Source organism: Scyliorhinus canicula, chromosome 6 (genome assembly GCF_902713615.1).
Source record: "Scyliorhinus canicula chromosome 6, sScyCan1.1, whole genome shotgun sequence".
NCBI lineage: Eukaryota > Metazoa > Chordata > Chondrichthyes > Carcharhiniformes > Scyliorhinidae > Scyliorhinus > Scyliorhinus canicula.
This window is the reverse complement of record NC_052151.1, coordinates 105,548,605-105,576,094: the sequence shown is the minus strand read 5'-3', so window position 1 is coordinate 105,576,094 and position 27,490 is coordinate 105,548,605. Positions and strand designations below refer to the sequence as shown.

Here is a 27,490-nt window from a genome sequence, read left to right as displayed (position 1 = left end):
CCAACTCCTCCTGCACGACCCATTTCCTAACCAAAGTGATATTCGCCGCCCAATAATAGTTCAACATGTTTGGTAACTCCAGCAGCCCCCCCACCCCCCCAACTCCAGGAAAACCCTTCGAAACAGCAAGACCTTCCCCGCCCGCACAAACCCAGAGATTAGCGCGTTAACCTTTTTGAAAAACGACTTTGGAACAAAGATTGGGAGGTTCTGAAACACGAACAGAACCTTGGCAGCACCGTCATTTTTACTGTCTGCACCCGCCTCGCCAGCAAAAGCGGCAGCACATCCCACTTCTTAAAGTTCCCTTCATCTGCTCCACCAGCCGAGTCACCTTCAGTTTGTGCAGCTGCGCCCAGCTCCGTGTCACCTGGATGCCCAAGGATCAAAAACTCGCCCTCACCACCTTGAACGGCAATTCGCCTAGCCTCCTCTCCTGCCCTCATAGTCTCAATCGGGAACACCTCGCTCTTTCCCATATTCAACTTGTACCCGGAGAACCGGCCAAACTCTTCCAAAATAACCGTAATGTCCCGAATATTACCCTGAAATAGATAGCAGCAGGTCATCCGCATGTAGTGAGACTCAGCACCACCCTCCCACCTCCATGCACAATCCCTCTCCAGTACTTCAATGCCTTAATTGCCATTCCCAGCGGCTCTATTGCCAAAGCAAAGAGCAACAGGGAGAGTGGACACCCCTGCCTCATCTGCTGTTGCAGCCCAAAGTATCCCAAGTTCACTTAATTCGTCCGTACACTTGCGACTGGCTCCTTTTATGGCAAGCAGACACAATCCACAACCCGTGCCCAAAGCCGCACTGTCACAATACCGCCTACAAATATTCGCACTCCACCTGATCTAATGCCTTTTCCGTGTCCATGGCTACCAGTACTCCCACCTCCTGCCCCTCTGAAGGCAGCATAATTATGTTGAGCAGCCTCCTAACATTTGCTGTCAACTGCCTCCCCTTCACAAAATCCATTTGATCCTCGCCTATCACCCCCGGGATGCAGTCCCCTATTCGCGAGGCCAGCCCCTTTGGCAACAACTTGTTGTCTACATTCAGTCACAATATCAGGCGGAACGACCCACATTGCTCTGGATCCTTGTCCTTTTTCAATATCAGGGAGATGGAAGCCTGCGACAAAATTGGGAGGGGGGGGGGTTCCCCTCTCCGCCTTGTCTCATTATACTCCCTCACCAGCAGTGGCCCCAGGTCCCATCCCCCCCCCCCCTCCAATCTTTTTACACAATACCACTGGGAACCCATCCGGAACCGGGGCCTTCCCTCCCTGCATCACCCCCATACTGTCCATCACCTCCATCAACCCAATTGGTGCTCCCAATCCTTGAACCATCTCCTGCTCTACCCCTTGGGGAACTTCAGCCTATCCAAATACCACCGCATCCCCTCCCCCCTAGCAATATAACCTCCTATAAAACACCTCAAACACGACATTCACCCCCTCCGGGTCCAACACCACCCTGCTCTTATTGTCCTTTACTCTGCCAATCTCCCTCACCACCTCTTGCTTCCTCAACTGGTGGGCCACCATCCTGCTCGCCTGCTCACCGTACTCGTACACTGCCTCTCTGGCTCGCCTCAACTGCCCCATCACCTTCCACTTGGACAACTAGCCCAAACTCCATCTGGAGCCTCTGCCTCTCCTCAGGATCTACCAGCCTTGCCATCTCCGCTTGCTCATTTTTCTCTCGATGCTTCCAAATTGAAATAAACTCCCCCTTAACCGCCGCCTTAAGCACCTCCAACAGCACGTCGGCCGTGATCTCCCGCGTGTCGTTTAACTTCAATTACCCCCGGATGGCAGCCCTTACCCACTCACACACCACCTCCTCATCCGCCAACAGCCCCACATCCAGCCTCCACTACAAACGCTGGGCCCTCACCCCCAGGTCCATTCGCAAATCCACCCAATGCAGCGTGTGGTCGGTGACCACAATCAGCAAGTACGCCGAGTCAACCATCGCAGCCAACAATGCCTTATCTAGCACAAAAATGTCAATCCGGGAGTACACCCGGTGCATGCGGGAGAACAAAGAACAAAGAAAAGTACAGCACAGGAACCGGCCCTTCGGCCCTCCAAACCTGATCCATGCTGCCCGTCCAAACTAAAATCTTCTACACTTCCGTGGTCCATATTCCTCTATTCCCATCCTATTCCATGTATTTGTCAAGACGCCCCTTGAATGTCACTATCGTCCCTGCTTCCACAACCCCCTCAGACAGCGAGTTCCCTCGGGGCTAGTTTATCACAGGGCTAAATCGCTGGCTTTTAAAGCAGAACAAGGCAGTCCAGCATCACGGTTCAATTCCTGTACCAGCCTCCCCGAACAGGCGCTGGAATGTGGCGACTAGGGGATTTTCACAGTAACTTCATTTGAAGCCTACTTGAGACAATAAGCGATTTTCATTTAATTTCATTTCAGGCACCCACTACCTTCTGTGTAAAAAGACTTGCCTCATACATCTCCTCTAAACCTTGCCCTTGCACCTTAAACCTATGTCCCGCTAGTAATTGACCTCTCTACCCTGGGAAAAAGCCTCTGACTATCCACCCTATCTATGCCCCTCATAATTTTGTAGACCTCTATCAAGTCACCCCTCAACTTCCGACGTTCCAGTGAGAACAGAGTTTATTCAACCTCTCCTCATAGCTAACACCCTCCGTACCAGGCAACATCCTGGTAAATCTCTTCTGCACCTTCTCTAAAGCCTCCACATCCTTCTGGTAGTGTGGCGAGCAGAATTGGACACTATACTCCAAGTGTGGCCTAAGGTTCTATACAGCTGCAACATGACTTGCCAATTTTTATTCAATGCCCCGGCCAATGAAGGAAAGCATGCCGTATGCCTTCTTGATTCCCTTCTCCACCTGTGTTGTCACCTTCAGTGACCTGTGGACCTGTACACCTAGATCTCTCAGACTGTCAATACTCTTGAGGGTTCTACCATTCACTGTATGTTCCCTACCTGTGTTAGACCTTCCAAAATGTATTACTTCACATTAGTTGAGATTAAGCTCCATTTGCCATCTCTCCGCCCAATCTAAATCCTGCTGTATCCTCTGACAGCCTTCATTGCTATCCGCAATTCCACCATCCTTTGTGTCGTCCGCAAACTTACTAATCAGACCAGTTACATTTCCTCCAAATAAATTTATATACTGCGAACAGCAAAGGTCCGACCACTGATCCCTGCGGAACACCACTAGTCACAGCCCTCCAATCAGAAAAGCACCCTTCCATTGCTACTCTCTGCCTTCTATGACCTAGCCAGTTCTGTATCCATCTTGCCAGCTCACCTCTGATCCCATGTGACTTCATCTTTTGTACCAGTCTGCGATGAGGGACCTTGTCAAAGGCCTTACTGAAGTCCATATAGAAAACATCCATTGCCCTACCTGCATCAATCATCTATGTGACCTCCTCGAAAAACTCTATCAAATTAGTGAGATATGACCTCCCCTTCACAAAACCATGCTGCCTCTCACTAATACGGTACTTGCTTCCAAATGGGCGTAGATCATGTCTCGAAGAATTCTCTCCTGTAATGTCCCTACCACTGATGCAAGGTTCACCGGCCTGTAGTTCCCTGGATTATTCTTGCTACCCTTCTTAAACAAAGGAACAATATTGGCTATTCTCCAGTCCTCCGGGACATCACCCGAATACAGCGAGGATCCAAAGATTTCTGTCAAGGCCTCAGCAATTTCCCCTCTTGCCTCCTTCAGTATTCTGGGATAGATCCCATCAGGCCCTCGGCACTTACCCACCGTAATATTTTTCAAGACGCCCAACACCTCATCCTTTTGGATCTCAATGTGACCCAGGCTATCTACACACCCTTCTCCAGACTCAACATCCACCAATTCCTTCTCTTTGGTGAATACTGATGCAAAGTATGAAAATTCCTTCACCCGCTCCCCCCCTCTCCCCCCCCCACACACACATCACCCATTTGCTCCAAAAGGCCCTTCAGCTCCTTCGCCTCTGCAGATACCTTCACTGACCTTGGGCTCGACCGGTCCTAGCTTGGTTCTGTAACCGTATTAAAATCACCTCCCAAGATCAACTGGTGCAATTCAAGTCTGGAATCTTCCCTAAAATCCGCCTCATAAATCTACATCATCCCCATACATTTAGGGCATAAATGTTTACCAGAACCACCGGTAACCCCTCCCAGCTTCCCACTCACCATCACGACCACACCCCCTCCCCGAGTCTACCACAATCTTCTTCACCTCAAAAGGCACCCGCTTATTCACCAACACCGCCAACCCCCTCATCTTCTGATCCAGTCCCAAGTGCAACACCTGCCCCACTCATCCTTTTCACAACCATGTCTGTTCCCTTATTTTCAGGTGCTTCTCCTGCAGGAAGGCCACGTCCGCCTTCAGACTCCTCAGATGCTCAAACACACATGACCGTTTGACCGGCCCATTCAGCCCCATCACTTTCGACATGGCCAGCCTGGTCGGCGGACTCTCGACCCCCCACCCCCAATCAGCCATATCCCTTTTTGGGCCAGCCTCCGGCCCGCACCACGCGACCCTCCAGGTCCACCCTTGGATGTCCACCGTCATCGATCCTTTTTCAACTGCACCACATCAACCACATCCTTATCAGCAACCCTCCCCCCAAACAAAGCATCACCCAATCCCTCACGCCTCCGCACCTAGCTCCTGACAACCCCCCAGTTCACTCCTCTTATCCAGCCCCAGTTAGCATGGTACCCCAAATCCCCCCCCCACCCCCAACATCTATACCCCTTAAAGAGCACAAAAAGTACACGTCCATGGAAAACCAGCCCTCAAAAACTCTTTAAAAGAAAAACCTTTTGAAAAAAACAAAACACACGCACAAACTCCTCCAAATGTCCTCACTCTCCTCCCATTCCATTGTCCCTCATGAACCCCATCGCTTCTTCTGTCGTGTCGAATTAGTACTCCCACTTCTGGAAAATTACCTAGAGTTACTCCAAACTTCAACCGCCTTTTAAAGAGGGCAGCCTTGACCTGGTTAACCCCGGCCCTCCTCTTCGCCAGTTCTGCTCCCAGGTCCTGGTACACCAGTAGCTTGTTCCTTCCCACGTGCACTTCCTAATCTGCCTCGCCCATCGGAGAATCTTCTCCTTATTCAAAAAACAGCAACCGCACCACCAATGCAATTGGCGGCTCCTCTGCCCATCTGCCTGCAGCCTCCTCATCACAGCTCTGAGCACTCAGTTGACCGCCAGGGGCCGATCAAAGGCTCCATCCCCCATCAGCTTCTCCTTTAGCCACGTACACGCCGGCCTCTGCACCTTTGATGCGTTCGGGCATCTCCATGATCCTCAGATTTTGTCCTCTGGAGCAATTCTTCACATCATCCACCGTCTCCTTCAGCCTCTTTTAGGTCTCCCACATCACCCCCACCTCAGCTATCGTCGAGGTGGGCTACTCCTCATGCTCCCTCACCACCTCATCTGCTTTCTGAATCACCTGGCTCCGGGAACAGCCTCTACTCCCCTCTCTCGATCCCGGACTTAATCAGCTCCATCAACTTGGCCAGGTCTATTAGCTGCTCCATTGACCACTGGGCTGGCAGAGCAACCACCTTGCCCTCCGCAATCTTTTCCTTTGGCGCACCACGAAGACTCTCCTGCTCTAGCAGCTCTTTCCTTCTTGCCCCACTCCTAGTTCATGGATCCATCCACCAGCCACACCAGAGGAGTAAAACCTTCCCCAGGCACTTCTGCAATCAAATACTTCACCCTTCAGGCAGGGAAAATACCAAATAATCCAGCTTGAGCAGGAGCCCCCAAATATGCGCCCGCTCACTCCATGGCTGCCACCGGAAGTCATAAAAATTGGAATTTAACCGCAGTGTCTAAATACACCAAATTTTGTGTGAAAAAAAATGTATTCCAAAAGACCAATTTTTAGTTTACAAATATCAGTCTGTAGCCAGAATCTCAGATGTTGGGCAGATTATAATCAGTTCTTGCTTCGGCACGAGGAAATTAGATTTGGAATTTACTTTTGTAGGACCAAAATATATTGCAAGTGCCAAAAGTGATTTAATTTATAATGTTCAGGTAAATTGTTTATTTGATATATTACATTTGTCTAAGCAACATTACAAATTTATTTGTGGTTACTTACAGATTTAAATGCACGTGCAGGAGCAGGCAGAGAGCTTGTTTCTTCTAAGTACTTCTCCCAAGAAAACCGTTTCGGATCGTGGTAATCTGTGTCAATGAAATAAACAGTTCATGAGCCATCTTCAAATCTTCCAGTTCAACAAGTAACCCTTCCAACACGAGCAAACCAAGGAAACTCCAGTTTTCACCTTGCACTGGCACTACAACATTAATGTACTAAAGCTACTCACATGTCAAGCGTTATATTTATCACATATTAATCTAACCAAACTAAATACTTTGTTAACATTGGAGAGAGTGCAGAAAAGGTTTACAAGACTAGTTCGAAGGATGAGAAACTTCAGTAAGAAGATAGATCAAAGAGGTTTGGGCCTGTTCTCGTTGGAGAGAAGAAGGATAAGAGGAGATTTGATGGAAATGGTCAAAATCTGATACTGATGGTTTGATAATCCAGTATTTCAGAATTCACGACCTTTTCTCATTTTAATAAGCAGTGAAATTTTCATCAAAATACGTGACAGGACAGGATAACCGTTTCAGATGCTTTTCAATTTATCCAACATTAAAGGTATGTGCTGTCAGGTTTGCATATATACTGGTAGACATTATTTACTGTTGCATCTATCAGCATTGCTGACACCAATAGCAGTACTTCAACATCAATATGATGCAAACTGAACATGTGGAAAGTAACATCAGGATTGTCAATGTATAACAATTGATCCACCCCTGCCACAGAACTGTCATTTACTGACATTTCAGCACACCCTGCAATCTATATTCCAATAGCGGAGATGGTGGCATTGTGTCATTGTCACTGGACTAGTAATCCAGAGGCTGAAGTTAATAGTCTACGGACGTAAACTCAAATATCACCTCACAACCTGGTGAGATTGAAATTCAATGAATAATATCTGGAATTGAAAGTTAGTCTCAGTAACGGTGACAATGAAGCTACCATTAATTGCTGTAAAAACCTACCCGGTTCACTAATGTCCTTTAGGGAAGGATATCTGCCGTCCTTATCTGCTCTGACCCATATGTGATTCCCCCAAAATGCGGTTGGCCCTGAACTGCCCTCTGAGATGGTCCAAGAAGCCACTCAATTCAAGAGAAAATTAGGAATGCACAGAAAATGCAGGCTTTGCCAGAGACACTCACATCCCATGAAAGAATGAAAAAAAAAACAGAATAAACATTATTAAATAACATGGCAATTTCCATGTTGGTTTCTTTGGTAGTTTATATTTTATTTGTATTTCACACGCGATAACTTCAGATTTGATGGATTTATGCTCTGGGTTGTATCCTCACCTTTGTATGCTGTGAACTCAGTCACACAGGCTAATCCATCCTGCAAGATGTTTAGGTCATTAAAATTCCTAGGTTAAAATTCCCACAGGGCAAGCTAATCTCCACAAGTGATGCCGGCAAGCTCTGCTGGAATGCAGCTTCACAAGTTAATATAACCTATCCTATATAATGTATACAGCAACCAGGGCGTTGAGGGCATTCACCTGGAGGTGTTGTGAGGGTTTTCCCATGCTGCAGGCACCATCCAACTGGGTGAATGTAAGGACTAGTGGCATCACACCTGGAAAACAAACAGGGCAGCACAACAGTGAAGTTCTAATATGATATCAGTATAAATGTATACATCCAAACCACTGATTTTACTCCACTATTATAATCTTGTTATAATGTGGCAGAAACCCAATTTCTACCACATTTACATTGACGTTGTGGGAGTTCTGAGAAAATCCCAGACTTATTTGTCAGAACTGCAACCATACTTATATTGTTACGGTTATTCATTCCAGTGGTTCACAACTAAAATCCTTTTACATTGGTCAGTTGTGCAGCTTTATTAAATTTTCCCAATACGCACATTCGATATGGAAGGCCGAAGTCTTTCAATTAATTGGAGTGTGCCTGCCTGTGCTGACCCTAAACAGGAAGGTGTTTTCATCTCAGGGGACACATGAAGAGAACACCATCAAATATCAGGGAGATCACAAAACGCTGGAGGTTATCAGATTCATAAGAGGGGTGCCAAGGAACAGTTTCAGTGCAGTGCGCAATGGTTTAAAGTGAGAAAATTGCAATTAAACTCTTCAGGCTTGGACTCTCAAGCTGGGCCATGTATTTAATGTTCAGAAGGCTAGTGTGCCTCATTTTAACGGGTGACTTGGCCTGTCAATGTTCTCCTTGGCTGGAAACAAAAAAATCTTGGCCTGCGAGTCTCCAATTTTATCCACGTTGTCTCTAATTCTTCTGTCCTTGGTGGTATGGGTGCAGGCTACAACTCCAAGGAGCTTTGTGGACTCATACATCCGAGTTCTGGCTTAACTTGCAGAAGTTCCACCACATTCCTGCAGGACTTATAGACAGAGTATGCCAGTAGGGCCATTGCTCTTCAGTCATGGTATTCCTTCACTTTGGAAGGCAATGACTATCCTTTCTGATATATTCATATATTTATATTTTGAGACTATTTCAGAGCATCAATTTCCCAATTTATCCAGCATTTTACCGCTAACAGAAATATTGTCCAGATGCAGGAGGGGTTACGCAGCACTAATTAACAAGGAACAAATTACAGAAGATAGAACATTAGCTAAACCCCACAATAAGATAATAGCAAGTTACATACAAGTCATTACATTACATTCTGAGAAACATATACTAGGGTGGGCTCTTTTCTAACCGCAGAAAGCACTTAGCATTGTCGTAGTGGCCAGCAGCTGTCAATCAGAACAAGGTTGTTTATAAACATCGTTAACATTGTAGTTAGGGTTAATGGCGGGTAGTCCAGATGCATTCAAGCCTGAAGGGAAATATAAATAAACAAACCTCCTGCCTGCTGAGTTTTAACCATTAAGCTATCAATCAAAGGCAAGTTATAGGTATCGCACTGTGAAACTGAATGAGTGTTAAGCATTCAAAGGATCACAGGAGTTTTCTGAGGCTTTTCACGTGCTGTGGGCTTTCCAGGATGGCTCAAACACTTCAGAAAGCAACAGTTTTGAAGGTATTTGAGAGAGAAGATTTGAGGAAAGGGAAAGTCTACAGACTTGCATCTTCAATGAACTGTCTATGACAGTCAATGACAGTCCCAATTCTTCGCTGGCAGGAGCCAGCAGCTGTCAATCAGAACAAGGTTGTTTATAAACTTGCTGAGAATCCCACCCGTTGTCTTATATGGATTATAGGTAAACATTTGACAAAGTACCACTCAACAGGCTAATTGGCAAAATTGAAGCACATGGAATAGCGGGGTCAGTGGCAATTTAAAAATTGGCTCAAGGGCAGGAAACAGCAAACCACTGGAGGATGACAAGTGGTGGTATTTCCCAAGGATCAGTGCGAGGAACACTGTCTTTATTGAAGTATATAAAAATGACCTGGCTCTTAAAAAACAGGGTAAAATGTTGAAATTTGCTGATTATACCCAACAGTCATGATGATATGAATAACCTGCAACGCAAGCTGGCAGATGGGCGGCATATAGAATTTCATTCAGGGAAACAGGAGGTGATACATTTTGGCACATGGAATTGGGCTGGGCAATATATACTTCATGGCATAGTTCTGGGTGGCATGGTAGAACAGTGGCTAGCACTGTTGCTTCACAGTGCCAGGGTTCCAGGTTTGATTCCCGCTTGGGTCACCTCTGCGCGGAGTCTGCGCATTCTCCCCGTGTCTACGTGTGTTTCCTCAGGGTGCTCCGGTTTCCTCCCACAAGTCCTGAAAGATGTGCTGTTAGGTGAATTGGACATTCTCAATTCTCCCTCCGTGTACCCGAACAGGCTCCGGAATATGACAACCTGGGGATTTTCACAGTAACTTCATTGCAGTGTTAATTTAAGGCTACATATGTGACACTAATAAAGATGATTATTAAAGAGAGTGTAGGGACAGATGGAGCTGGAGAAAGATCTTTGAAGGTGGCAGGAAATGTTGAGAGCAGTCAGAAAGGCTTTTCGGATCTTGGGCTTCATAACAAGAGGAATCATTACAAAAGCAGGGATGTTCTACTGAGCCTTAATAAAGCTCTAGTTCAGTCACAACTAGAGCATTGCATCCACTTCTGGTCACAATGTTTTCGGAAGTATGCAAAGGTCCTCGCGAGGGTGGAGAGATAGAACATAGAACATAGAACAGTACAGCACAGAACAGGCCCTTCGGCCCTCAATGTTGTGCCGAGCCATGATCACCCTACTCAAACCCACTTATCCCCCCTATACCCGTAACCCAACAACCCCCCCCCCCTTAACCTTACTTTTATTAGGACACTACGGGCAATTTAGCATGGCCAATCCACCTAACCCGCACATCTTTGGACTGTGGGAGGAAACCGGAGCACCCGGAGGAAACCCACGCACACAGGGGGAGGATGTGCAGACTCCACACAGACAGTGACCCAGCCGGGAATCGAACCTGGGACCCTGGAGCTGTGAAGCATTTATGCTAACCACCATGTTACCCTGCTGCCCTATGTACCAGAATGTACCAGATTTACCCAGAATTGTTCCACAGATGTGGAAATTTAGCTCAAAGGTTATGTTGGAGAAGTGGAGATTGTTTTCCTTGGAGCAATGGAGATTGAGAGGAGAAAGGCATAAAGGATTATGAGAAGTTTAGATAAGGTAGACAAAGTAAAATCAATTGGCTGAAAGGAGACAAAGATGTAAGGCTTTTGGGCAAAAGATATGTAGAGCTTTGAGAAAGAACCTTTTTTTTAAACACAATCAGTGGTAAGGTTCTGGAACTTTCTGCCTATGAGGGTGATAGAGAGGCCAATGATCAGTGATTTCTAAAGGAAATTGGATGAAAGAGCAAGAAGTGATGAACCGATAGAATGATCTTCAAGATAAAGGCAAAAGCCATACACTCATTTACAGGACAGTTCATGCAATTGGAGGAATTTATGTTTTCCTTATTCTGAATGGATAATCTACAGAAATTCAGATGTTATGTTGAACTCATTTTAGTCAGTAGTTCAGTCTCAGCTGGAGTATTGCATCCAGTTCAGGAAAGGACGTGAAAACATTAGAAAGGGTGCAGAAAATTTTCTCAGGGGTGGTTCCAGGGATCGGGAACGTCAGTTTGGAAGATAGACTGGAGAAGTTGGGACCGTTGTCCTGAGAGAGAAGAAGGACGAGAGGAGATTTGAAAGAGATATTCAAGCTCATGAATGGTCTGGACAGAGTAGATAGAGGGTAAACTGTTCCTACTCGTGAAAGAATGGAGAATGAGAGGGCACAGATTTAAATTGCTCAAGTGATGCAAGGAAAATCTTTTACAGGCAGAGAGTGGTTACGGTTTGGAACGCACTTCCTGAGTTTGTGTTGGAGGCAGGTTCAATTGAAGCATTCATAAGGGAATTAGACTGTTATCGAAAATAAAGAATGTGCAGAGTTACGGGGAAAAGACGGGGGAGTTGCACAAAGTGAATTTCTCATCCAGAAAGCGAGCGCAGACACAATGGCCGAATGACCACCTTTTGTGCTGTGATTCAGTTTTGACCCTTCTTATGATCGTGTAAATCAATGGGCAGCACGCCAGCACAGTGGTTCGCACTATGGCTTCACAGAGCCAGGGTCCCAGGTTCGATTCCCGGCTTGGGTCACTGTCTGTGCGGCGTCTGCACATTCTCCCTGTGTCTCCGTGTGCTTCCTCTGGGTGCTCCGGTTTCCTCCCAGAGTCTAAAGATGTGCAGGTTAGACAGATTGGCCGTGTTAAATTGTCCTTAGTGTCCAAAAAAGTTTAGGTGGAGTTACTGGGTTACATGTGGAGGTGTGGACTAGGGGTTTTCCACAATAACTTCATTGCAGTGTTAATGTAAACCTACTTGTGCCAATAATGATTCTTATTATAATAAAAGTGCACAAATATGCATTAGCTGGGATTTTAGCACCCTCTAGTGGTCAGGACACTTTGAAATAGATTTTTACAATGAGAAAGATACAAATCTCATTAACAAGAGCTGATTTTTGCTCACCAGTAGTCATAGCTTTCATCCCAGTTGTCAAAATGCACCAAGAAACGATTATCTACCATGTCAGCCACTGTTGCCACACAAATAAATTCTGGATTTTTTTTGTCGATAGCTTCTAGTTTCATACCCACTCGGAAGCCTAATGGAGTAATTGTCTGAAACAAAAGGATTTTAAAAATATTCACTGCAATGCATCATTGTGTTGATATTTATTCATAAACTGTGATTAGACTGTTTATAGATCTGGTACTGCCAGCTCGGAAACTACTAATGTCTCCTAATAGCTTGACTAGCTTGCTGATCACACAATTCTGCTCAGCTTGCTGACTGAGGTTTCTCTGCAACTGTTCAGTTGAAGAGGTTTTGCCCCAGAATCGTATTGAAATTGCCAAACTGCATTAACCAAATACAAAATGAAACAGACATTGGCAATCCTTAAAATGTGTTGTTTTATTTTTATCTAAATAAAAATGCTGCGGTAGGGAAATTATAAATAAAAACCATGGGGAATATCACAGCTGTACTGTGGGAGGACACATCAGAGGGCAGAGAGGCTATATGGGTAGAGATCGGGAATAAGAAAGGTGCAGTCACAATGTTGGGGGTTTACCACAGGCCTCCCAACAGCCAGCGGGAGATAGAGGAGTAGATAGGTAGACAGATTTTGAAAAGGAGTAAAAGCAACAGGGTTGTACTGATGGGAGACTTCAACTTCCCCAGTATTGACTGGGACTTACATCGTGCCAGGCACTTGGACGGGGCAGAGTTTGTAAGGAGCATCCAGGAGGGCTTCTTAAAACAATATGCAGATAGTCCAACTAGGGAAGGGGCTGTACTGTACCTAGTATTGGGGAATGGGCCCGGCCAGGTGGTAGAAGTTTCAGTAGGGGAGCAATTCAGGAACAGTGACCACAATTCAGTAAGTTTTAAAGTGCTGGTGGACAAGGATAAGAGTGGTTCTAGGATGAATGTGCTAAATTGGGGGAAGGCTAATTATAACAATATTAGGTGGGAACGGAAGAACTTAAGATTCTTCAGTGGGCGGATGTTTGAGGGTAAATCAACTCTGACATGTGGGAAGCTTTCAAATGTCAGTTGAAAGGAATTCAGGACCGGCATGTTCCTGTGAGGAAAAATGATAAATATGGCAAATTTCAGGAAGCGAGAGATATTGTAGGCCTCGTCAAAAAGAAAAAGGAGGCATTTGTCAGGGCTAGAAGGCTGGGAACAGACAAAGCCTGTGTGGAATATAAGGAAAGTAGGAAGGAACTTAAGCAAGGAGACAGGAGGGCTAAAAGGTGTGACAAAAAGTCATTGGCAAATAGGGTTAAGGAAAATCCCAAGGCTTTTTACACGTACATAAAAAGCAAGAGGTAGCCAGGGAAAGGCTTGGCCCAATGAAGGACAGGGAAGAGAATCTATGTGTGGAGCCAGAGGAAATGGACAAGGTACTAAATGAAGACTTTGCATCAGTATTCACCAAAGAGAAGGAATTGGTGGATGTTGAGTCTGGAGAAGAGTGTGTATATAGCCTGGGTCACATTGAGATCCAAAAAGACATGGTGTTGGCCGTCTTAAAAATGTGCCCAGGGCCTGATGAAGGAGGCAAGAGAGGAAATTGCTGAGGCCTTAACAGAAATCTTTGGATCCTCACCGTCTTCAGGTGATGTCCCGGAGGACTGGAGAATAGCCAATGTTGTTCCTTTGTTTTAAGAAGCATAGCAAGGATAATCCAGGGAACTACAGCCGGTGAGCCTTATGTCAGTGGTAGGAAAATTACTGGAGAGAATTCTTTGAGACAGGATTTACTCCCATTTGGAAGCAAGTGGTCATATTAGTGAGAGGCAGCATGGTTTGGTGAAGGGGAAGTCGTGTCTCAATTGATACAGTTTTTCGAGGAGGTCACAAAGATTATTGATGCAGGTAGGGCAGTGGATGTTGTCTATATGGACATCAGTAAGGCCTTTGACATGGTGCCTCATGGCAGACTGGTACAAAAGGTGAAGTCACACGGGATCAGAGGTGAGCTGGCAAGATGGATACAGAACTGGCTAGGTCATAGAAGGCAGGGAGTAGCAATGGAAGGGTGCTTTTCTGATTGGAGGGCTGTGACTAGTGGTGTTCCACAAGGATCAGTGCTGAAACCTTTGCTGTTCGTATAAATGATTTAGAGAAAATTATAACTGGTCTGATTAGTAAGTTTGCGGATGACACAAAGGTTTGTGGAATTGTGGCTAGCGATGAACTGTCAGAGGATACAGCAGGATTTCGATCGTTTGGAGACTTGGGCTGCAAAATGGCAGATGGAGTTTAATCCGGACAAATGTGAGGTAGTGCATTTTGGAAGGTCTAACACAGGTAGGGAATATAGAGTGAATGGTCGAACCCTCAAGAGTATTGACAGTCAGAGAGATCTTGGTGTACAGGTCCACAGGTCACTGAAATGGGAAACACAGGTTGAGAAGGTAGTCAAGAAGGCATACGGCATTCTTTCCTTCATTGGCCGGGGCATTGAGTATACAAATCGGCAAGTCATGTTGCAGCTGTATAGAACCTTAGTTAGGCCACACTTGGGGTATAGTCTTCAATTCTGGTTGCCACACTACCAGAAGTATGTGGAGGCTTTAGTAAGGGTGCAGAAGAGACTTACCAGGATGTTGCCTGGTATGGAGGGCATTAGCTATGAGGAGAGATTGAATAAACTTGGTTTGTTCTCACTGGAACGAAGGAGGTTGAGGGGCGACCTGATAGAGGTCTACAAAATTATGAGGGGCATAGACAGAGTCGATAGTCAGAGGCTTTTTCCAGGGTAGAGGGGTCAATTACTAGGGTTTAAGGTGCGAGGGGCAAGGTTTAGAGGAGATGTACGAGGCAAGTTTTTTTTACACAGAGGGTAGTGGGTGCCTGGAACTCGCTGCCGGAGGAGGTGGTGGAAGCAGGGACGATAGTGACATTTAAGGGGCATCTTGACAAATACATGAATAGGATGGGAATAGAGGGATATGGACTCTGGGAGTGTAGAAGATTTTAGTTAAGATGGGCAGCATGGTCGGCGCAGGCTTGGAGGGCCTAATGTCCTGTTCCTGTGCTGTACTTTTCTTTGTTCTTTGTTCAGGTTACTGGCATCAGAATGCCAGTGTCACTGCACATTCTAAATTGAGGTCTGTTAGTGCAGTTGGCTGGTTCGCGATGCGGAGCGACGGCAACAAGAATGGGTTCAATTCCCGTACCGGCAGAGGTTATTCAACCTTGCCCACTCCGCTGAGCTGTAGTGATCTTCAAATTAAATCACCCCCAGTCAGCACTCTCTCTCAAAGGGGAGAGCAACCTTTGGTCCTCAGGGACTTGGCGACGTTTACATTTATTGGTGTAAATGGAATTTACTGTCAGTTACATACACTCAGAAATCAGCACTTCCACTGCCTCCAAGATTCCTTCTTTGAAAAACTCTGGTGTTCAGGCAGTAACTTGTGTATACATAGAAGCTGATGGGATTTGTCACATTTGTTCAGTCACTTCCCCTCGTTATAAATGGGAGTACCAATATTCAACGCCACTGAGTAGCGAGATGCAGGATCAGTAACTCCACTGAATTACCAATCCCATCTGCATTGCATGGTCAGGTTAAACATGGAGGCCAGACCACTCCCGACAGGGGAGCAAAAGTGAATGGTGAATCAGCCGTGCCGTTACTGAATAACTCACAATATTAGCCGTTGTTAGCGCACTGTCTGATAAGAGCTAAGGAGATGGAGGCGTGTGCTGGAAGGGCCAGAAGTTAGGCCCAGTCTCGGTACTGGCATTGCAAGGGAACTCCTTTTCTCTCTAGCAAGGGGTGCAGCCTCTAACTGCCCAATGCCAGTGGCACAAGAGAGGGCTTCCCAACATTGAAATCTCCCACATCTGATCCTCAGCAGATACAACCTAAGATAGGTGACAGGGAAACCATAGTGTCTTGGTATGCCAAAATACAAAGTGTGCCCCAATTAGCTCCAAAGGAAAAGAAATCTGTCTTTGTTTATCACTTAAACCCTAGCCCTCAGAAACAGTTCATGCATAATTCTGTAAAGCAAGTATTCTTCTGTATAATTGTCTGATACATGCGGCCATTGATGTGCGTTTCATATTCAATTAAGCTGGCTGGGACATTCTTCTGTGCTCGTAGTTCTAAATAATCATAAAGCATGTTGCTTTGAACTATATTATTCAATTGTACATATAAATATACTGCAATCTTCACTACTTAATGGAACTCATTCCTGACTTTTCTTCCCAATTAGAAAAATATACTAGTGTGATGAATGCAGAAATTTCAGATATGTTGGATTATAAATATTTGGTGAAGTAAGAGTTAAAAGCTGGGGTTGGAGTGTGTTTGACTGCTGAAGTCATGTTTTGAAGAGAATCTTGGTTTGGAAGACAACAAAGGTTTTAGGAGCCGGAGGTGTAATTAACCATCATAAAAAGTTTGGGTTAATGCAATTTTGTTTTAATTAAGAGGATACCCTGGGGAGTTAATTAGTTTTCAGTTTGGTGAGATCATGTCATTGGTGGGTGGAGCCAAAGCACCAGACATTTTGAGGAAGCATTTTTATTAGTTATAAGTTCTGATTCTGGCTGATGCCGAGACCAAGTAAGGCAATTTGTTCTAACTAGGTTAGTTATAAGAGATTAACTGTATTTAAAGTAATGCAGACTTGACTGAGGATAAGGGGGAGTTGAAGCAAGCAAGTTGAAACAGTTTTTGAAGTCAGAGTATCTGTAGGAATTCTGACAGCAGTCAGATCTGTTCTGTAAATAATTGTCAGTACATCTCTTTCTCAAAAGGTAATTCTGTAAAGCAACCCTTCTGAGGAAGGAGCTGTGCTCCGAAAGCTAGTGATTCCAAACAAACCTGGTGTTGTAAGACTTCTTACTGTTCAAAAAGGGAGGGAGAGAGAAAACAGGAAACCACAGACCAGTGAGCTTAATATCAGTAGTAGGGAAGTTGCTAGAGTCCATCATCAAGGATTTCATAGCACACTATTTGGAAAGCAAAGTCAGCATACATTTATGAAAGGGAAATTATGCTTGACAAATCCACTTGAATTCTTGGAAGATGCAACAAGTAGAGTTGACCAGGGAGAACCGGTAGATGTGGTTTACTTAGACTTTCAGAAGGCCTCACGTAGCAGATTACTATGTAAAGTTAAAGTGCATGGGTTTGCGGGGTAGCGACATGAGATGGATAAAAAATTGGTTGGGCAGAGAGGAAGCAAAACGCTGGAATGAATGGATCTTTTTCTGACTGGCAGGCAGTGACTAATGGGGTACCATAGGGATATGTGCTCGGACGTCAACTGTTCACTTTATATATTAATGATTTGGATGAGGGAACTAAATATAATATCTCCAAATTTGCAGATGATACAAAGTTAGGAGGGGGGGCGGGGAGTGAGAGGAGGATGCAGAGCTTCAGTGGGATTTGAATAGGCTGAGTGAGTGGGCATATGCATGGCAGATGCAGTATAATGTGGATGAATGGGAGGTTATCCGGTTTGGTCGTAAAAATAGGAAGGCAGATTATTATTTGAACAGGTACAAATTGAGAGAGGTGGATACTCAGCAAGACTTTGATGTCCTCGTGTATCAGTCACTGATACAGCAGGCAGTAAAGAAGATAAATAGTATGTTGGCCTTCATAGCAGGAGGATTTGAGACCAGGAATAGGGATGTACCACTACAATTGCATAGGGCATTAGTGAGACGACACCTCGAGTATTTTGTGCAGTTTTGGTGCCCTTATCTGACGAAGGATGTTCTTGCTATGGAGGGAGTGAAGCGAATGACTCCTGGGATGGAGGGACTGTCATACGAGGAGAGACTAAATCGGTTAGGATTATATTCATTGGAGTTTAGAAGAGCAAGAGGGGATCACATAGAAACTTATAAAATCTAACAGCATTAGACAGGGTAGATTCAGAAAGATTGTTCTCGATGGTGGGGGGGGGCAGAACTAGGGGTTATGTTTCAGGATAAGGGGTAAACCTTTTTAGGACTGGGGCTAGGGCGGTACGATAGTACAGTGGTTAGCACTGCTGCTTCACAGCGCCAGGGCCCAGGTCCGATTCCCAGTTTGGGTCACTGTCTGTGCGGAGTCTGCACGTTCCCCCCGTGTCTGCGTGGGTTTCCTCCGGGTGCTCCGGTTTCCTCCCAGAAGTCGCAAAAGACTGCTGTGAGGTGAATTGGACATTCTGAATTCTCCCTCTGTGTACCCGAACAGGCGCGGGAGTGTGGGGGGTTTTCAAGTAACTTCATTGCAGTGTTAATGTTAGCCTACTTGTGACAATAAAGATAATATTAAAACAAAAGAATAACTTTCTTCACCAAGAGAGTGGTGAACCTATGGAGTTCACTACCACAGAAAGTATTTGAGGCCAAAACTTTGTGACTTCAAGGAGGAATTAGATACAACTCTTGGAGCTAAAGGGATCAAGGGATTGGGGGGAGGGGGGTGGCGGAAGAGAGTTGGGATCAGGATATTGAACTTCATGATCAGCAATGATCATAATGATCAGGCTTAAAGGGCCGAATGACCTCCTCCTGCTTCTATTTTCTATGTATGTTTCTATCTCGCTATTTCTTCGTGCAAATCACTCCTGGAGCGAAGTATCTTTCCCTCACAGTCATACAAAATTAAAATTAAATATTGAGGTTTGGGTCCAGTATCCTGGCCACTGTTGGGGTCTGGTCTAGGATTGCAATACTCATTGCAAAAATATCTTCTTGATGTTAACATACTGAAATCAATCCGAAAAGAAAGTTATGCATGACCTGTATAGGTCCCAAGCACTGGTCCAGCTACAGCAACCATCTACAGCTCATATGCCATGGTTATCAGCAGAAAATCGGTAGCTTCAAAAGCAATTCGGATTCGATAGGTTGTTCCATTCTGGAGAACCTGGGACAACCCCATTCCTATTTCTATCCCAGGGAGTTTTAGCAAGTTTGCCTGGAGAGTACCCATCCCACAGGTCCCCACTGCTGTCTTGTGCCTGTAATTTTCCACTCCTGATCCCAGGCAGGGAGGATCTATAATGCAAGTTAAGGCAATGAGGGCCAGTCATTAAGACTGTCCGGACCTCCAAATCTTCAGACATCCTTCGGGTGGGACTCGCACTATCCAAATCTGTGACCTCTCTCTTTAAAGCAAAAATTGAAACCATATTTTTACAGCAGCACAGCTGATAGAAACCACAACAGCTTCTGAGCTAACTACGTTGAATTATGTTATATGCCTACCGTATTTTGGTTTTCGAACAAGGATTTGGGCACAGCTTGAGCCTTGCACATCTTCAGATATGTTGGCCAGTTAAACTCCTCTTCTTTGTAGCCTAGAACACAAAAAAAAAGTCAATTTCAGAAGCACAAATATTTGATACAGAAAGATGTACTACTCACAGACTCCTATCCATTCCCTTGTGAATCTTTGGTTTTTCAACCACAGAGTGCTGTGGATTCCCCATTGTTTAATAAATTCAAGGTTGGGCAAAGACAGATTTTTGATTTCTCTGGGTGGGGGTGGGGGGGGGCTTTCCCCGTCTCAGGATAAGTGCCAGTTTGTCACTGCCACCCTGGCAGTGCCCCTACCACAAGGACATCTTGGCAGTGCTAGGTTGGCACCCAGGTGGAAGTGCCAGGGTGCCTGAGGGCAAGCAGTTGGGGGCTTCCCATCTGCTGGGAAACTCCCACGAGTGCAGTTCGGTCTGCGCCCAGTGTGTGGAGACCAGCACCAAACAGCACACGCCTGAGAACCCCAAGGCGAAGAGGTTAGATCCCAAGGCCTTGGTTAGATTGTGGGAGTTCATATTAAAGTGAGACTAGCTGTCTCGATCTAATATGCAGATTTGCTAAATGTGATCCACCGACAATGGGCGGGATTCACATCATGGCGTCTCCTGAGATCGCGTTAGTTGGCTTGAGACTGAAACTCAGCTGTGAAGAAAATCAAAAACTCACAACCAATTTTTTTTGCTCTTCATTGGTATTTCATTTTACCCATTTAAGATCTCTCACTACACATTTCTCATCTGTAAATGTTGCCATCATCCCAGAGGACCAACACCTCCTCTCCTCTTTTAGAGCTGCCGATGGTGATTTAACCTGAGGGTGACCACACATCCAGTGAGGGGCAAGGTTGAGAGGGGGGGGGGGGTCTTCATGAATAACCTCAGCCGGTATGGGAATTGAACCCAGAAAGTTGGCATCACATTCCGTCATGAACCAGCCATCCATCCAACTCAGCTAACCAACCCCATTTCTCATCAGGCATTAAACAATCAGGCTAAACTTTATCTTAGAGATATTTTTTGTTTTAGGTTATCTTTGTAACATTCTTGGTCAATAACGACCGTCCCATGTTGAATCATATCTGAAATCAGTTTGGAACTTACCTTTGGGAGGATTAAGCTTACGTCCAGTTTTCTCACACCATCCCACAGGGTGAATATCTGACGAGTCAGCATTTAGCCAGAAGTCATAGCAATCAGGATATTTGTCAAAGTGGAGCCTTATTCTGTAGCCACACACCTGCAAGGTTGTCTTATTTGTAAATCTCGCATTGAGCATATCAGAAATTTACCAATTAAACTACTCTTTTAAACTGAAAGTGGAAACAAATTGTAAAACAGTTAAATCAAAAGGAAAAGGAACCTTCATCCATCTGATTACCACACATTTCATCCTGAATTGCAAATCTCCATGAGTGGGGAGGTCAGGTATTTACTGAATCTGCAACCCAATCTTGCATTAAATTTTAGCAAAGAAATTGGAACTGGGAGAATGACAACCACCAACCTTTCCATCTGGTGTCCACAAAACAAAGTATACACGGGCCCGCATTGATTTTCATTTAGAAAGGAACAATCATCGTAAAGAAAGTGACCAAAAAAAGGAATCTTTTTTGCAATACAAGCTCAAAACAGCCCTTCTCTCTTGCCCCACCCCCACCCCGCCCACTCAACTCACAACTGCTCCAAAAGTACTGCTCCAAAATGCAGGGTTCTGGATGCTCCTGAATATGCTCAGAAGGCACAGTAATTTTATTTTTTATTCACTCATGAGATGTGGGCGTCACTGGCTAGACCTGCAGTTATTGCCCATCCCTAATTCAGAGAGCATTTAAGAGTCAACCACATTGCTGTGATTCTGGAGTTATATGTAGGCCAGACCAGGTAAAGGTGTCAATTCCTTTCCTGAGGGACATTAGTGATCCAGATGGGCTTTTACAACACATTGGCAATGGTTTCATGGTAAGACCTTTAATTCCAGATTTAATATGTAATTCAACTTCCACCATCTGCCGTGGTGGGATTCAAACCCATGTTCCCAGAGTCTCTAGATTACTAGACAAATGACTTAACCATTACACCACCGTCTTATTTTATTAATTCATGGGCATTGCTACTATGCCAGCATTCATTCCCCATCCCTAACTGCCCTTCATAAGGTGGAAATTAACCACTTGCAGTCCATGTGGTGTTCGTATACTCATATTCCTGCTCGGATGGATTTCCAAGATTTTCAAACAGCGAAAGTGAAGAAACAATGATATAGTTTCAAGCCAGGGTGGTGAGTGGCTTAGAGGGGTACTTCAAATGGTGGTATTCCCATGTGTCAGTTGCCCTTGCCTTCCTAGATGGTACTCAACGTGGGCTTCGAATCTAACGAGCTGTCTAACGAGCCTTGGTGTGTTCCTGCAGTGCATCCATTAGATGGTACATACTGCTACGACTGTGTGTCAGTGGTGGAAGGAGTGAGTGTTTGTGGCTGTGGTACCCATCAAACAGGCTAGCCATTTAGATGGCTAGTCCAGGTCAGTTTCTGGTCAATGGTAACCTCCAAGCAATGATAGTGGGGGAATTCAATGAATGGCAATGCCATTGAATGTCATGGGATGATGGTTAGCGTCAGGAAAACAAAGATAGTTTTAAGGGATTTATGTTTGTATCAGTAAATGTGTGAAATATAGTATAGTTTTAAGTGGGTTTAATTTAATGTTTTTGTGTGAGGAAGGGTAAAATTATAGTTAGATTCATGCTGGACAAAGCTAGTGACGCGAAACAAACCTGTTGGACTGCAACCTGATGTTGTAAGACTTCTTACTGTATTTAAAGGGGCTGTGTTATTCAGACTATTATATCCTAAGCCATACTTAGTAACCTGTAATAATCTTTAAATTTCTGTATATTTGTGAAGATAAGTGACAGTAAAAAGTATTGTATCATAAATGTGTTTAATAAATGATTTTTTTCTTGTTATCAGGGGCTGGTCTAACACAGTGGACTAAACAGCTGGCTTGTAACGCAGAACAAGGCAGTCCAGCATCACGGTTCAATTCCCGTACCAGCCTCCCCGAACAGGCGCCGGAATGTGGCGACTGGGGGCTTTTCACAGTAACTTCACTGAAGCCTACTTGTGACAATAAGTGATTATTATCAAAACTAATTAGCAGACTGGTGACTCTGTTCCTCCATTTTCCATTCTGGGATCTTTCCATCTAGTTATAACACCAACTGAAATCACTACATTAGATTCACTCTTGCTGGAGATGTTACTTGACTGGCACTTGTGTGGTGCAAATGTTATTCGCCACCTGTCAGCCCAAGCCTGGATATTGTCCAGATTTTGCTACATTTGGACATGCCTGCCTCAGCATCTTAGTTGGCACGAATGATGCTGAACAATCATCAGTGATCATCCCCACTTCTAAAATTTTGATGGAAGGAGGGTCACTGCAGTAATGTACTGGAGCTGCAATAATCGACCTCCAACAGCCACAACCATCTTCCTTTGCGCTTGGTATGACTCCAATTAGTGGAGAGCTCACCACCCCCCTCCCCTTCTCTCCAACGCTGACGTCACCACAGGTGAGGGGGTCCCATCCGCCTCTGCCATGGTGGAGGCCGTGGCGGAAGAAAAAAAAAAAGAGTGCCCCCACGGCACAGTCCCGCCTGCCGATCGGTGGGCCCCGATCACGGGCCAGGCCACCGTGGGGACACCCACGCCATCCAATCACCCCCCCCCCCCCCCCCCCCAGGATCCCGCTCGCGCTGCCTGCTCCCGCCAGCACAGAGGTGGTTTAAACCACGCTGGCGGGAGAGACCTGACAACAGCGGGACTTTAGCCCATCGCGGGCTGGAGAATCGCCGCGGGGAGGCCGCCGACTGGCGGGGCGCGATTCCCGCCCCCGCCGATTCCCGGGTGGCGGAGAATTCCCGGGATTTACGCCGACCCCGGGTGATTTCCCGACCCTGCGGGGGGGTCGGAGAATTCCGCCCCTTGTTCCATTCCCTTCTGTATGAATGACCATAACTTCAACTGAAATAATTTGTGGCTTTGTTTTTCAGAATAAAGGTCATGATGCAAGGATAACATTATTTTTATAAAAAAAGGAAAGTCACTTCTGTATTAATAGGTGTTTTGCTGTTTTACCAAAAAAGTAGTTTTTTTATTTAAAAGGGGTCGAGAGCTTAGTAAATGCTAGCAACAGGAGTGGGCCAATCAGCCCTTCAAACCTGTTCCGTCATTCATTGGAAAACGGCTGCTTAACAATGTAATTCACCAACTTTGATTTCATAAACCTTAATACACTTTCCCATCAAAAACCTATCGATCTTGGTTTTGAAGTTTTCAATGACCCAGTTTCAACGGCATTTTCTTGGGTGAATGTGAGTCGGAGAATGCAGAGTTCCTCATTTCCACTGCCCAGTGTGAAGAGGCGTGGAAGAATATCAATGGCATTCAAATTTACCAGGACACAAGAAGGTGTGGCCTAGAGAGGCGTGAATGAAATGACTGAAATTGAAAAATATATAACTAGCAATCATCTATCGCATTAAAGAAAATGTGACTGCTATTAGGCAACAGAGAACATTCAACACCTCTGGAGAAATCTAGTGCTGAAACCATTCAATATTCTTTTTTTTTTTATAAATTTAGATTACCCAATTATGTTTTCCAATTAAGGGGCAATATAGCGTGGCCAATCCACCTACTCTGCACATTTTTGGGTTGTGGGGGCGAAACCCACGCAGACACGGGGAGAATGTGCAAACTCCACACAGACAGTGACCCAGAGCCGGGATCGAACCTGGGACCTCAGCGCCGTGAGGCGGTTGTGCTAACCACTTGGCCACCGTGCTGCCCTAACCATTCAATATTCTTGATGATGGAGGGCACTGTGGGCATTCAGAAAGATTGATAGAAGGTATCTTTAATGTATGACGGCAGCTCAATCAAAAATATGTCCTATAAAATAGGTAGAAGCATTTGGAAATATCATATCATGTTCCTTTAACCAAAATTACTAAACACTGTTCAGATAGCCCAACAAGGGGGCACTCTTATCTCGGGCCATATAGCTTGCCACCCCAACATCAACTGACAAAGAATGTATGGATCAAAGTTTAATTAAATTATACTTCGAACAGATTGCTCAACTTCAATAGGACTTGCATCTAAACTATCACAAAAACTAATTTTCAGCAGATACATGAATTAAAAACTGCAGCAAATGAACACTACATCTAGTACTACATTTAATAATGAAGCAAAAGTCAGAATAAGGCTCGCACATACCCCACTACAACATAGTCCTCTACAGTTGTAAAGAGGTGTGGCAAGCCAGAGTTGTTAACCTTCAAAATAATAATTTTTAAAAACAAAGGTCCCGGAAATGTAAGGGCTCCAGAAAATATGCTGGTGTTCTCTAGCTAGATTGAAATATGTTTTCTATTTCCATGGCAGGTAAAAATTATAAAAGGATTATTTCAGCATAGCTATATCAAGTAGCAGAACAGTTTAAAATAGGGCAATTTATTGAATCTTCACTTCCTAACTGCAATATGCCACAAATCGCTAGCAACTCTCTATCATTAACGTTATAAAATAAAATAACCTTCAGCCAACAAAATGTGACAAGTCCTGGCTGGAACTGGAATGCAACATCACAAATGTTTTCAAGTGGGCCTTGCAGTTACATCCCGCAATCACCTCTCCTTCCCTTTCCTTCCAAACTCGCAACCTCTCCCATCTTGAAGGACAAGGGCAGCAGATACATGGGAACATCACCTGCCAGATCCCCACCAAGCCACGCACCACCCTGACTCTCAACTATATAACTGTTCCTTCCCTGTCAGTGGTTCAAAATCCTGGAGGCTCCCTTCCCAACTGCACTCTGGGTGTACAAACACCATATGGACTGCAGTGGTTCAAGGTAGTGGTGTTCTCAAGGACAATTAGGGATGGACAATAAATCCTGGCCTAGACAGCGATGCCCACATCCTGTGAACAAATACATTTTTTTTAAATTATGTTTGAGAATGCACACTGCTATTTCTAGCAATGCTATTAGTAGATGATGTTTGAAGACAGACCTCAGCCACACTAAGAACGCAGTACATGGATGGATGTTCGGGATCGATCCCTTCGAGTTTCATTCCAACTTTTAATCCATTTTTACTCTGTGGAAATGACTGGCACTGGAATAAAATGAAATATAAGATTAAGAAAACAAAACGTACTTTACTTGGGCAAAATATTTATCTGGATGACAAAAGCAAAATAACGTCCTTTAGCAGGGATCAGGTTATTATTGTATAAGCCAAAAGCGGTAAAACATCTCAAAAGTACTTCCCAAGAGCACAATCAGTAAAAAACTGACACAAAACCAAAAAATATCAGAACTGAAGACAAAATGCTTGGTTATAAATGGAGGCTGGTGAAGGGTGAAAAGCGATTTTTCTTGCAGTTCTTCCTTTCCCCAAATCACAATGCTCCCCCACCACACGCCAAGGCTGAATGTCTCCTTGTGCCTCAGTGGACACAATATTCAAGATAAAGTCTGCAAAATATACTGCAGTTTGAATGAGTTATTCCAACTCTCAATAAACCTTTTACGCCATAGTGTTCAGCAATCTGCTAATTTGCTGCTCCCCGGTGACTAGACGTGCTGTGTGTCAAGTCCACTAATATCAGGACGGAAAGTTCAGAATGTCCAAATTACCTAACAGCACGTCTTTCGGGACTTGTGGGAGGAAACAGGAGCATCCGGAGGAAGCCCACGCAGACACGGGGAGAACGTGCAGACTCCACACGGACAGTGGCCCAAGCCGGGAATTGAACCCGAGACCCTGGTGCTGTGAAGCAACAGTGCTAACCAATGTGCTACTGTCCACCCATCATATAGCGCACAGACTGGTACCCCACTTTCACCTTTCGATGTAATACATTTCCATATCAGCATTCTCCATACTGAAATCTCTGCTGAACTTATCCCATGTGTAGCTCTTTACACCTTAAATCTGCCCCAGTTATACTTTAAATATTTTGATGTCATTGTTATTTAATCTCCTCCAAATACCCTGAAGTTTTTTTTTACTTTGAGAGAAAGGACTTTAAACTTTTACATTGCAATACTGAGAGCGTAATGAAATTGGTCTGGTGGAAAAGAACTGATTGTGCTCCACATTGTTACATATTCCAGATGCAGTTTATTTTACAGGATGGACTCGGACAGGAAGCCTACGAAATCAGAGGGCAAGCTTATAGGGGATGGAGAATTAGTTGTTAAGAAGATGCGCTTCATGTAAGATAATAATTTCTAATCCATTGGCTGGAAACATGAATTGAACTTTTAAAGTAGATATTTTACAACACAGATTAAACTAATTTGAAATCCTCCTTCTTCTTGGGCGGTCCCTCAGGGTCAAGGATGAACAGTCCAATCCTGGATCCGCAGACTCTGCTACAGATGGTGTCTGAGGAGGAGGGCGGGTGGGACACTCATATTCTGAGCTCTCTTTCTGCTCTTTATGCTTGGCCTCCATGTGCTTCATCCTGTGACGCTCAAGGCGATTGGCGCTTTTGCAGATGTTCCTTCTCCAGTTTGTGCATTCGAAGACAAGCAATTCCCATGTATTGCATTTATTTAAGGAGGCTTTCAGAGTGCCCTTGTAATGTTTCCTCTGCCCTCCTCGTGATCACTTCCTATTGCGGAGTTTGAAGTAGAGCATTTATTTTGGGAGTCGTGTGTCAGGCATGTGGGAAATGTGGCCGGCCCATCGCAGTACCTCAATACTCGGGATATTGGCCTGGAAGAGGACGCTCACCTTAGTACTCCTATCCTGCCAGTGCAAGGTTTTGTGGAGGCAGGTTGGTGATATCTCTGCAGGGAACTGAGGTGTCTGCTGTACATTGTCCATATTTCTGATGCATGCAGGAGGGTGGGGACCACAGCTGCTCGGTAGAGCATGAGCTTAGTGCTGGATTGGAGGTATCAGACTT

At 44.9% G+C, this 27,490-nt stretch overlaps 1 protein-coding gene across 8 annotated transcripts in view; it reads right to left on the bottom strand.

Annotated features, from left to right (window-relative positions):
- The window catches only part of l3mbtl3 (L3MBTL histone methyl-lysine binding protein 3), a 189,090-nt gene that overhangs the window by 94,705 nt on the left and 66,895 nt on the right, over window positions 1-27,490 (bottom strand). For all 8 annotated transcript variants that reach the window (XM_038799815.1, XM_038799810.1, XM_038799814.1 and 5 more), the window contains 6 exons: window positions 25,582-25,686; window positions 20,599-20,734; window positions 19,448-19,539; window positions 12,170-12,321; window positions 7,683-7,759; window positions 6,167-6,252 (listed from right to left, as the gene is read on the bottom strand). In XM_038799815.1, the coding sequence (XP_038655743.1) occupies window positions 6,167-6,252; window positions 7,683-7,759; window positions 12,170-12,321; window positions 19,448-19,539; window positions 20,599-20,734; window positions 25,582-25,686 (648 nt within the window). The remainder of the gene's footprint in view (window positions 1-6,166; window positions 6,253-7,682; window positions 7,760-12,169; window positions 12,322-19,447; window positions 19,540-20,598; window positions 20,735-25,581; window positions 25,687-27,490) is intronic.